The sequence below is a fragment of the Myxine glutinosa genome, chromosome 14, assembly GCF_964187855.1.
Source record: "Myxine glutinosa chromosome 14, kmMyxGlut1.1, whole genome shotgun sequence".
Lineage (NCBI taxonomy): Eukaryota > Metazoa > Chordata > Myxini > Myxiniformes > Myxinidae > Myxine > Myxine glutinosa.
In genome coordinates this window covers 32,195,305-32,207,612 of record NC_136274.1, presented here as the reverse complement: position 1 = coordinate 32,207,612, position 12,308 = coordinate 32,195,305, and the positions used below count along the sequence as shown (strand labels likewise).

At 42.9% G+C, this 12,308-nt stretch overlaps 1 protein-coding gene across 1 annotated transcript in view; it reads right to left on the bottom strand.

Annotated features, from left to right (window-relative positions):
• Positions 1 to 1,858: 1,858 nt before the first annotated feature.
• The window catches only part of LOC137439581 (TBC1 domain family member 10A), a 97,730-nt gene continuing 87,280 nt past the window's right edge, over positions 1,859 to 12,308 (bottom strand). The window contains exons 6-10 of the mRNA XM_078768188.1: positions 11,510 to 11,624; positions 11,349 to 11,414; positions 5,090 to 5,279; positions 3,471 to 3,625; positions 1,859 to 3,081 (exon numbers count right to left, since the gene is read on the bottom strand). Of these exons, the coding sequence (XP_078624314.1) occupies positions 2,497 to 3,081; positions 3,471 to 3,625; positions 5,090 to 5,279; positions 11,349 to 11,414; positions 11,510 to 11,624 (1,111 nt within the window). The 3' untranslated portion in view covers positions 1,859 to 2,496. The remainder of the gene's footprint in view (positions 3,082 to 3,470; positions 3,626 to 5,089; positions 5,280 to 11,348; positions 11,415 to 11,509; positions 11,625 to 12,308) is intronic.

Genomic DNA, 12,308 nt, shown 5'->3' with positions numbered 1-12,308 from the left:
CGTCAAGCCCTCAAAGGCAGCGTGAAGGGAACGTGCCGACATTATGACGGTCGGAAAACCCTCGGCCTGAGCCGAGATGGATTTGGGGAGGGTGGACAGTTTTCTGAACAAGTAGGGGGGAAAAAAGGGAAAAGCACTGCTTGGCATACACCAGCACGAGCGAAACTATCGTGAGGAAACACACCTCTCAATGAGGAAAAGGGTGAGAAATCACGACAACCCGTCAGAGTGCCGATGGACTCACCCCTCGATCTCACCGAAAGGTGTGGGCTGTCTCTCTGTCTCTCTGTCTCTCTCTCTCTCTCTCTGCATTTCAGGGGAAGAAACGAAAGTGGAAAAAAAAATACAAATAAAGATATCAACCCAAGCGAGGAATGCAATGGAGGCGGGGAGAGGACCGAGCGGGGGGAGGGTGGGAACGGTCGGAGGAAGGAAAGACCGAGCGGGGGGAATGGGCATGGAACTGGGAGGAGAAAAAATGGGATGGGAGGATGAGGGTTGCGGTACCGGGTTTGATGAAAATGGAGTGGTGGGGGGAGACAGAGAATACACAATGTGAAAAACCAAAATGGAAAGGATAAGGTGAAAACAACGACCCAAAAAAGGGGGGGGGGCGGGTAGAAAGATCGAAAGTAAGAGCAGCTCGCACCTCACCACACATGCACAGCCGCCATCTTGCCACGCCCATCACACAAACGGCCAGCAGGGGGCGAGAGAGAGAGTGAGAGAGTGAGAGAGTGAGAGAGTGAGAGAGAGAAATAAAAGACCGAAAGTCTAACGACGGCATAGCTGGGCTTGTTTGATACTTTAGTTGAAGAGGATAGTATCACACACCTAAATATCAATATAGGTATCCCATTAGCTTAGAGACTGAGCAGCATACATCAACATATTACAGGCACATATTAGCTCATAATGAGCTTTATGTGTTGCAACGAGAAAAATGGGTCACATAAGCAGAATGCATTGAGAACTTTTATTTAATCTACACCAACACTTAAGTACCAGTTTTTGTGCTGGAAAAAAAACAAAAACATTAACATACTTGCACTGCAGTATTATCGGAGGCATTTGCATATAGTTAAACTTTTACATCTGTACATAACATGTGATACATTTTACTATTGGTCTGTACAGGGCAAGCAGCAAAATTCATTCTTAGTGCATAGTTTTTGGTTAAATGTAGACCTATGCAGTGTTCCTGGTGGACTGACGAAACGGTCAGTTCGGCAAACAATTTTGTACTCGACTCACATCTTACGCCACACGACTCACATCAACCAAGCCGTGCGTTTGTTTAAATACCCTGCTTACCCTTAGCAACATTGTCAGGAAGCTGATTGCGCTAACTCGGCAGGCTGCGAGACCGAAGTTTTTGAGATCTTCTTCAAAATGCACAGGTTCCATTTAACAGCGATGACCACAATTTTGAAACGCTTCGTCTCAATTTAACAAATCTCATAAAAAAAAGAAGAAAAAAAAAGCTCAATTTAACATTTTGTATTTAATGCCGAAGAGGTACTTTGAAGGGAGGGCTTGCTATCAGGGTTGCTTTAAAAACAATAGAAAATGAAAGAGAACATGAATTCACCAATTATAAAACTATATATATATATATATATATATATTAATATATATATATATATATATATATATATATATATATATATATACAGTATATATGTATATATATATATAGTATATATATATATATATATATATATATTATATATATATATATATATAATATATATATATATATATATATATATATATATATATATATAATATATATATATATATATATATATAATATATATATAAAAGCAAAGTTTTGTTTGTTTGTTTGTTTGTTTTTCTGCATGCGCTAATCTCCTGAACGGTGAAAGATAGGAGGAAACCTCTGAATCAAAAAATGTCAGGACGGCCCCTGGGAAGGTTATCGGCTAGGTGGCGAGGCCGGTTGAGGCCACCTCAGCCGGGCTGGGCCCATTTCGCAATTAAAGGCTGAGCTGAATTATAGTAGTAAATTCATTCAAAAAGAACCCGGACAACGCCGGGTGCTTTCGGCTAGTAAAACTATTTTTTGTTTTGAGAATCAGTTGTTTTTTTTAAGGACCATTTTCCTTGACATTTCCAGAAACATTTTCCGGTGCAGAATGAGTCGGTGCCCAATTGTTTCCATCTACATTCCACAGGTTGCCATCTGGAGGACATAGAGGAAGAAAAATATGTGAGGGTGGCTGGACAGGCCGAGAAAAATGTTTGAAAAGTGCCATGCAGTGCTTGACTAGATTTGCAATGCCTGATCTTAATTAGCGTTGGGTTAAGATAAATTGGTGAGCAGGCCATTAACCAAAACTTGCTGTGTAATAGGAAAAATAAAAAAAATAAAAAGGTCGCAACCAAGGCAGAAATCTCTCGAAGCTTCGGCCAGGAGAATGGTTGCGAACTCCGAGGAGAGAGGTTACAACAAAACCGCTCCTGTTGATTGGGTCAGAGGTAAGTCTCTTGGAATGAAAGTTCAGAAAGCAAGCTGCTTGTGGAAAACTTCAATGGAGAAATTTTGTCCAGTGCACCATGTGACGTGTCCAAGTCATCGTCCGTCTCTCCGGCCATGCCACCACCAGCGACCGGGGAATTTCCTTCAAAATTCTTTCCATTTTCCTGAGGATTCCTTAAGCCATTTTTGAACTCATCTGGTTTAGATCCACCTTTACTCAATCTCGAACTCAGACGCCTTTGTTGCTTCTTTTCCGCCTGCTCTTCGTGCTTTTGGTGTTTTTCCAGCTCTTTCTCTGCTTTCTTTCGCCGTTTCTCCTCTTCCTTCGCCTCTCGGCGACTGCGGTTGATCATGGGTGAAGCAAGGGAATCTTTGATTTCTTTATCTGTTTGAATGATGCTGGGGCGTGCAGGCATGAGAGGCACCTGGCATCCAGCATCTTCATAGATGTTGCGAAGGCCGTACAGGCGCCTACGCGTTGAAGTTGGATGCATTTCACCCTTGGTCTCTCGCCACCTGCGGATCTGCCTTTGCCGGTCTGACTCTATCTGGCCTTCTGTCACTTCAACCTCCAACACCTGCAGGACACAATGCCATTCAATGTGTTGTTTGCAATTAGGGAATTAAACCACAGGCCCACTAAATGCCACATTTTAAGGGTCCGTATCTGAAAAGACCAAAACCAGAAATAACAAACACACAACACAAGCGCACACGCACACGCACACACACCTGAATCTTTGGATGAAATCACAGTACAACTGGACACTTTGGTTTATTCTTTGAACTGGACAATGGTGAACTTGCATTATTACATTATGTTTATGCGGTGTAATGTAAGTGTAAGCTTGCGATGCCTTTCATGTTGAAGGACATTTATAATGGTTTGCCATACCTCTCCCTACATAAATGCCCTAACCAATAGGACTTATTGGATGACATGTATTCAAGAGAGAATAATCCACACCTGGTCCATGAGCCAGGCCTCTTGTATGCTCCGTGATGAGATGCTACGGAGAAGCTCGATGGTCTCGTAAAATCCCGGTGCACGCTTCCGCGCTTCAGACGTGCCGAGCATCAACCGCAGAAGCACGAGCGCCACACGGAACACGACCTTCACCCCTGCAGTCACATGTATTAAACACCAATAGTTTCCCGTCGTATTGGTTCAGGATGTGCCACAAGATACGTCGATATAAATGCTTCTGAAAACTCCTAATGCAGCTCCAGGCACACAAGGCCAGGGAACACCACCACTAGGTGTCATACCAGGTGGTCATGTGTGGTGACATTCAAGAACGTAGGCCAAATTACCATCAAAATTAGGCCAGGGAGATACTGGTCGATTTCTCTGCCAAGCCAGGGAAGTGGTGTTTGGTTTCTGCTGTTATTTCACCAACATAGGCTACTGAATGAAGGCTTCACATTTAAATCATTTTCCCCTCAAATCAATCCAGTGAAAAGAATATGATTTTTGTGAAAATGTATTTTGTGCATCAAACTGTTTGCTAGAAGAAATAAGAATTGGATATTTAAAGTTATATGAATGCGAGGAAATCAATTTGAACTAGAACGGCACTCGGTATAGGGTAACAGTTTATGTTTTGTATCCCACTGATAGGCCGGATCTGGATTCGGACCCGAACCAAAATCTAATCAGCTTGTTATTGTCATTAAACCAATTCATCTCTCAAGTTTAGTCATAACTCGTCCACAACATTTTGAAATATCATGTTAGATATCGCTTTTCGCCCGATCTCTCTGTGTTGAAGAATCACTTAAAAAAATTAAATAATTATCGTAAATGAATCCATATTCAGATCTTCACCAAGATTGAACCAATTCTTCCTTGTCACACACCCAACCTGTCCACCAGGTTTCGTCCAAATCCGTCCACAACTTTTTGAGATATCCTGCTATGTATCGGTTTTAGCCCTATCACTCAATGGTGAAGAATCACTTAAAAAATTATAGTATCCGGATCCGGATTTTCAACAAAATCTAACAATTTCGTTCTCGTCACATACGCTACCTCTCCACCAAATTTCATCTAAATCCGTCCACAACTTTTTAAGATATCTTGTTCACAGACAGACAAGACAGACAGGGGTGAAAACATAACCTCCATCCACCTTTGGTGGCGGAGGTATTAAGGTGGAGAAAGCAAGCCTGATCGTATCAACATGGAATTTTAGGTATGGGCAGAGCAACAATTCAAATATTTAAACCATCCACTCCAAGACTATTTTTTGCACAAATGGCAACACAATAAATACGAAGAGCAAGGAAAACAGTTTTACACCAAAACTTATTAAAACCAATTTACAAATCATTAGGTGGCGGTTCAGGTACACACAGCATGCAGTGCCAAATGTATGGTTAATGCTCATCTCCATTAATTGTGCCATCTGTAATCTCCTTTTTGAACGGAGCAGAATGTTTTTTGCTATGGAACTGAATGAGCTTTTGGGCTTGATTAAAGATTTAACAATTTTCCGGCCAGACTGGTGCACTCGAGGAAGTCAGAGGGAGACCATGGGTGACAGTCAGCACAATGGTACACAAGGATGCATCAATCTCATTCACCTTCGCATAAGAACATGTCCCACATACGCAGCACGCAGGCCCAGGGCAGCGTGCGAGAGAACACGCACATGAACCACTCAGTCATGTACAACACCGGGTCCACCTTCTGTTTCCTGAGATGCCGAGCGACTGGGGGCGACACTTTTTGGAGCAGCACCGCCAGGGTCTCTCCATCAAGCTGCACCGCTTCCTGTGCCAGAACAATATTGGGCATGTCAAACATTCATCCACTTGAGTTTAATGACATATTCAATGCAAAACAAACAGCCCACCTTCCCCTTGCTTAAACGCTTGCTACTTGATTAGTTACTGGCACCTTTGACACTTTTCAAATCGCAAATAACTTTACAAGAGCAATTATCCTTATCCATTGATCATGTTAATGTAACACAAGGAATAGAAAACGTTTTGCTTTTTGGAGAATTGCAGAACTTTATTCATACATGAGTAAAAGAGAAATTAGGCCGGAGTGCCTTGGTTCGATGATATGCCCGGGCTGAACGAAATTGGAATCAAAATGGCGGTGTGCGGAGTCTACCGCAGTAATGACATCGCGTCACCCCTGTCATGTGACCAGATCCTCAGCTCTGATCGGTGTACGTTTGAGGGGACATACGGACAGAAACACTGTTCTAGACGGCTTTGCCCTATGGGCTACGCTGTAAAAAAAAATGTCAATAGACTAGGATACGGTAAGTGCGGGATGCAAAGACAGCCAATGCATAAAGAACAAGAAAGAGCAATCAGAGATTGCAAACCCTCGCCAGGATGCATTTTCGGTGGTTTTTAAGATTTTGTGCGGTGAAACAAATATGGTGGCCGAACCATGTGACCGATGACGTCATCATTATTATTTTCTCCACTAATTTAGTCCGAGATTATGCTCAAGAAATTTCATCTTGATCTGACGAAATTTTGTACTTGCCGAATTATGACGTCATAATGGAGGCACCTATGACATCATCATTAACATTTTATTCCCCATGGAGAGTTCTTTACAATGAGCCATGTCTCAATTTTTTTATATTCAGCACTTTCGGAGATATAGAGGTGCAAAGTTTTTCGGTTTTTCCAAGATAGCGGCCAAACCACGTGACATGTGACGTCATAATTATCATTTAAAAAATTCTGCAGGTGGAGTTGCACCTATGGTGAAAATTTCCTGTCAATCGGACCAACGTTTGCAGAGAAAATCATATTTATTCTGTGCGGACAAACAAACGGACAAAAACGGACTCAAATGCAATACCCTCACTTCTGGCGAGGGTAATGAAGGGGATTGGGGAGAGGTGGAGGGCAAGAGGTGGTGTTGGTGGTTGAAATAAGTGTTTCCAAAGCACAGCATGTATTTGTGTTAATAAAAAGTGTTTCACATTGGGTTAATAAAATTAATTACTATTACTTAAATGGTGCAGGTCCAAACTATGGAGATGCAGCTGACAATACCAGATTCACATGACAAAGGGAAACAGAACAGGGAAGGACTTTATGGTTATGAAGCTGGGGTGCAATCCCACGATGGTTGTGGCTGAGGCATGAGCGATGAAGGTGATCACGCGCGAAGGCGATGAGGCACCTTGGGAACAGCGGCTGCATCATCCTTGATCCACAGCTCCAATCGCACTCTCCATATCAAGCACGAGCCCGACCCTCCTAAATTTTGGGACCACCTCCCCAAGAGGTGGGTCCCTTCATTGGCTGCCTACTGGTGGGTGGCACCTTGTTCGGGCATCTCCCATTAAAAAAAAAATCTTTCACCCCTTTTCTGGGCACTGCAGCACATCTCACCGCCACGTGCCCAATAGTTCGCAATAGTGTTGTAAAAGCACGTGGCGTTTTCTTGTGCCGTTTGTGCTAACAAATCCTCCCCATGCTCCACCTTTTTGACAGGAGGTTTTACACAACACAACCTAAAACCTTATCCAAAACTTCCCTATGATCGACAATCACTGCCTCCTCAGTGCAGCACATGTTACATTCAAGATACCTCCAGACATTTAGCTAATACATATTTTATATATGCGAGTTCTGTACATGCAAATTAACCATTATGTGAGGATCCCCTTCCACCAGAAGTTCAATATATGCGAGAAAAGTTCGCTATGTGACATGCCTCTGTGCAGAATCAGTTGTCATGCGTAGGGAATTGTGGGAGCAGTGTAGTGCGGTGTGGTGTGGTGTGGTGTTGCTGTATACGTCATCCTCACTCTCGCATTGCCCATCCTAGTGTGTGGATCTATGAAGAGGACATCACTATATTGAGAGCAAAAACTATAGATTTTAAGACATTTGGATGGTGGTGATGGTACATCAGTGGTCAGGCGAACATTCAATCTTAATCAGTCAAGCATCAGAAAAGAAAAGTGCTGAGAAGTTCAGAATTTCAGTGAATGCATTTACACCTCTCTTGGCAAAAATAACAATACGATTGAGGAAAACTGATCTGGAGAAGATGCTTGGAGTTGGGATTGATCATACTGTATATTTTACCATCCTGTACATTTGTAATATCATCGTGCTGTTATTGTTTGAATGAACATATCATGGGAAGAGTCATTGTTGTTTGAAAGGCATGGAGTCAGGGGAAAGTCAAGTCCAGTCACACATCCCCATTCGTTGCATTAAAAGTACTTTTAAAAATTTTTTTGTATACAAGACCGAGGCTCGTGAGAGAGCTAACATAAATCACACAAAAAGTCAAACCGACACATAAAACACAAAAAATAAGGGGAGCGGTAGACAAGATGCGGAGAGAGGAGGAAGGACACAAACACAACATTTGAGAGCAGGGACATCGGGAGAAATGTGGGAGGGGGAGGGCTTGGGGGGAGGTGGGAGAGGTATAAAACATATGAACACTGCAAGGACTTCCAGGAAAGAAGTTGGAATTTCAAAAAAAAAAAAAATTCCAATTTGACAATTTCCAATATACTATTCACTATATGCGAGCTTTTTCAGGAACACATCCCTCGCATATATAGAGGATTTACTGTACAGGGGTAGAACTCTGCTACGCAATGACACAGTCCATGCTATTCTCACCACATTACGTTGAGGGATCCCCCCTTCCATGTAACAATATATTGGAGAGGTAACCACATGCAAATACAGTCAAAGCAAACGAACTCCCCCTTTTCTACTCCAATCTCCCAAATCACCTTTTAACCAAAGAGGTTTTTTTTTTTAATTGCTACTGAACCATCATTATTTTGTTGAAATTGGAAGTATCTCTCAAGCCTCATTAATTCGACAGAAGCAACCTTACCAGTTCAAAAAAGAGTGTCAGCTACACACAGCGGAAGCATTCAGTCGGTAGTGATCCCTGGTCGAATCCCCATTTGGAACAGACCAGCTGAAGAAACTGCAGTTTTGCTATATTGCCAGAAGGTGGTGCTGCATCTCAGGGATGCAAAATAATTCAATGTACATTTAATTTGTAGACATTAAATATCCCACAACATCTTTTAAACACAAGATGTATTTCTTGAGTTTCAAGATTTATTTATCCATTGGAAATATCATTCAAATATCATGCTATACATCATTTTTGGCCCTATTACTCAATGGTGAAGAATCACAATTTTTTTTTAAAACTCTCATATCCGGATCCGTATTCGGATCGTCACCAAAATTGAATCCATTCGTCCTTGTCACACACCCAACCTCTCCGCCAAGTTGCGTCCGAATCCGTCCACAACTTTTTGAGATGTCCAGTTCACAGACAGACAGACACAGATAGACAGACAGGGGTGAAAACATAAACTCCATCTACCTTCAGTGGGCAAGAAAATAAAATAAAAGCTGATCAAAGACTGGCAGTGCGTGGGATTTACGGTACGCAGTACACTGAACGCGGGTGGGTGGATGTCTGCTTCGTCTGCCAAGAGTTTGCGTCTTAAACGAGAGCACATTTCAATTTCTCGCTCTGTTCCAGTCGTATGCTGCACTACACTGTCAAAAGGGCCAGAACGTGCAGAATCTCACAGGCCAGTGCAGAATGAGACAAAGGGTTAGGCAATTCACCTCGTCAGATGACTGCCCAGGTTTCTGTGAAAGGAGTTTTGATCATTAAACAATTGTGTTAACAAAGAAGACAGGGGTGAAAACATAACATCCGCCCACCCCTGGTGGTAGAGGTAACTAGAAAGAGCAATCAGAGATTACAGACCATTGTCAGGACTTGTTTTGTGTGCTGATGTGCTTTGTGGGGTGCAGATGACGCAGGTTTGTGATCATACAGCAGACAGACAGCCCTTTTCGGTTTTATTTTGCAAGAAACACCTGCTCCCTTTGGGAGCATTGGCAAGGGAAATGGGGGGGGGGGGGTAGTGGTTCTTTGGGCCCTTGACCAGACCCAGAGTACTACGAGCATGTATACAAAATTTGGTGGAGATCGGCCCAGCCTGTTTTTTATGCCTCCGCCGACAGTCGCCGGACACATTATGTTTTCGGGTTGTCCGTCCGTCCTTACGGGCTAAACCTCGTTTTTCTCAGCAACCAGATGTCCGATTCAGCGCCTTCCACTGAACCTCCCAGCTCCTTCCCTCCAATCACAACCTCCTGGGCATGTTGCTATGCAAGTTCGTGATGCGACCGGCGGCAGCCATCATCGGCAGTGTCCTGGCTTGGTTTCCTGTCCGTTTTCTTCCAAAGTCATCGTCAGGGAAGGGGATTTAGTTACTGTGTGCACTACAGGGCCTGTCTAAGTGTTTATATGGGTATGCATTGCCATAAGGGACAAAGGTTAGGCTACCAGATTTGACACACAGGAGTTTATCTTAATCCCTACACTATCTAACACCTGAACATCCTGGTATGTTCACAGGTAAACTCTTACCCGACAAACCGGACTACACACACAGAAATTACAGGTAGATTCCATATCGCAACAGACGAAGCATGTTACCTATTCAGATAGATATTGCTTTACCCCACCGACATAACAATACATCCTTTTTCAACATACCCAGATTCTAATAATATGTACTTTATAGATGCGCTCGTATTCTAATTCTACATACTTTCGAGGTAATCAGTTGAAAAAAAGATAACGTGTAATACTGGCTTGATGGCCTACATTAGCACATTATATGCTGACAGACAGACAAACAAACCCAAATGCAATATCCTCTTCTCTGACGAGTGTAATAAAACCATTCACTTCAAGGCCCAAACCAATCAGGGACAAAAGCATCTCGATAAATCGACGCGAGGGAGCACTGCTGCATGCAGTTGGGTTACTTTGTGCCCAAGGTGGCCAGGGAGGAGGGTGTAGAGGCAAAGTAGCAGTCGTCAATGCTACTGACATTATGCTACTGACATAATGTCATGGACATTATGGACATTATGCTGACATGACATTATGGACATGTCATGGACATTATGCTGACATGGACGACACACAAATAGTGTCGTCCCTTGGATGCATGTTAAACTGGGCTTCCCATTTCTAGCAGGAGTTGCTGGACGTAAAAACAGGCCTTGCCAGCTTGTTCATGAAAGACTTGTGCCAGAACCAGCAAGATTAGTTCTTCATTCTACATATTCTCAAACCCTTAAACAATTGTATTCTGGTGCACCGCAGGCCGAAGACCTCCCTAAAGGTTTGTGAGGCACACTCGCCACACTTGCCCAAATATGGCTTGGTGTGCTTGGGTAGCTATGGGAATCGGGCCTTCACCAGCCAGTGGAGAAAGAAACAAGTCAAATCACTCATCTACGCAGTACATAAGCAAAAAAACAACATACAGCACAAACACACACTCGCATACTTCCCCAACCCCTCTTTGCATTTTTCTTTCATCTCACCCACTTAGTCTAACTAGCATCTCACCCACCAGCACCACAACCACCCTAACGGCACCAAAAATACTTCCAATATGCATGATTGGATGCGTTTTAATGGTTGGGCTACGATTCAATCTATTGCATAGTACAAGAGTACCTGATGCTTTGTGCTTACAAAAGGTGCCATGATATCAGGTAAAGCAGGCCACATCAGATAAGGCAAGCACGCTTTATAAGTAAGTTCATAAACTTGCGTCAATCACCAGGTTATGGCCTTACTGTTCATATAACTACACTACCAGCTCTTCAAATGAATACATCATTTCAAATGTAGTACAACAGGATATTCAGCACGTAAAGTCACATTACAATTATGGGGGGGAGTTGGGGGTGGGTCAGGAGTCGGGGCTCATCGACGAGATGAACAGTAATGGGTTGGAAGGGGAAGGGAAAGCAAAGGGACACTGCTCACCAGGTTGCCACTGTAATATCCAGGCAAGTACTTGTCACAGATCTGTACAAACGTCCAGAACGCTTGCTGGAACAGAGCCGGGAAGAACAAATCAGATGTCATTCCTCATGAGGATCGGTTTGGGTTGGAGGACGGTTAGTGGGAATGCAGTGGGTACTCACCTCGGCAGGCATGTGCATGAGGAGCACAGCAGCAACAGGTGCCTGGGCCTGGCAATAACCCTCATCGGGTCGGTACTCCGTGTAAGCTTTGAGGACCCGAAATAGGTCTTGCTGACTGTAGGTGGAATTTGGAAGCCAGATAACAAGTTAACGGCTCAGAAAATAAATAAAATAAAACAACTCAGAGCACACAACTACAAAAGTTATTGGAAATGTCTGCACATGTTTATTGAGTGACGTACACTATAGTTATGCCACAAGTTTTTGGAAAACCTTCCACCTTTGCAATTATTTTTTTTTAACCTGATGAAAACCATCTTTTTAGGCATGTGCTTGTACTATCATATCTCATTCATATAACTTTCTTTTTTTTAAATACAAAGCAGAAATAGTGCGGGTTATTTTTGAACAAACCCGTCCAGTTTTAGACTCATCTTGATCATACTTGTCATGTCAGTCGCTCTCAAGGGAGGGGGGAGGGGTGGGTAGGAGTATATCCCAAAGGGTTCTGGGTTAGAGGACCTTGGGGATGGGTTACGTCATCACGACAAAGGTTCAAACTCTTACCAAAAGACAAGAGAGTGTAATTTAACTGTAGAAACAAATGGTCTCAGAGAAACAGGGAGATTATACAACAATGTCAATGGCATAAAAGTCTTCCCGTCTCCTACTTAATGTCGTATGTACTGGGTATGCCGAGCAGTCGCTTCGCTGATCGGATTTAATCAAAAGGCAGCATGTTGCACTAAAACCATATTTCATGTCTATCTGTGAATTTCATTGATGTAAAATGAAGTGA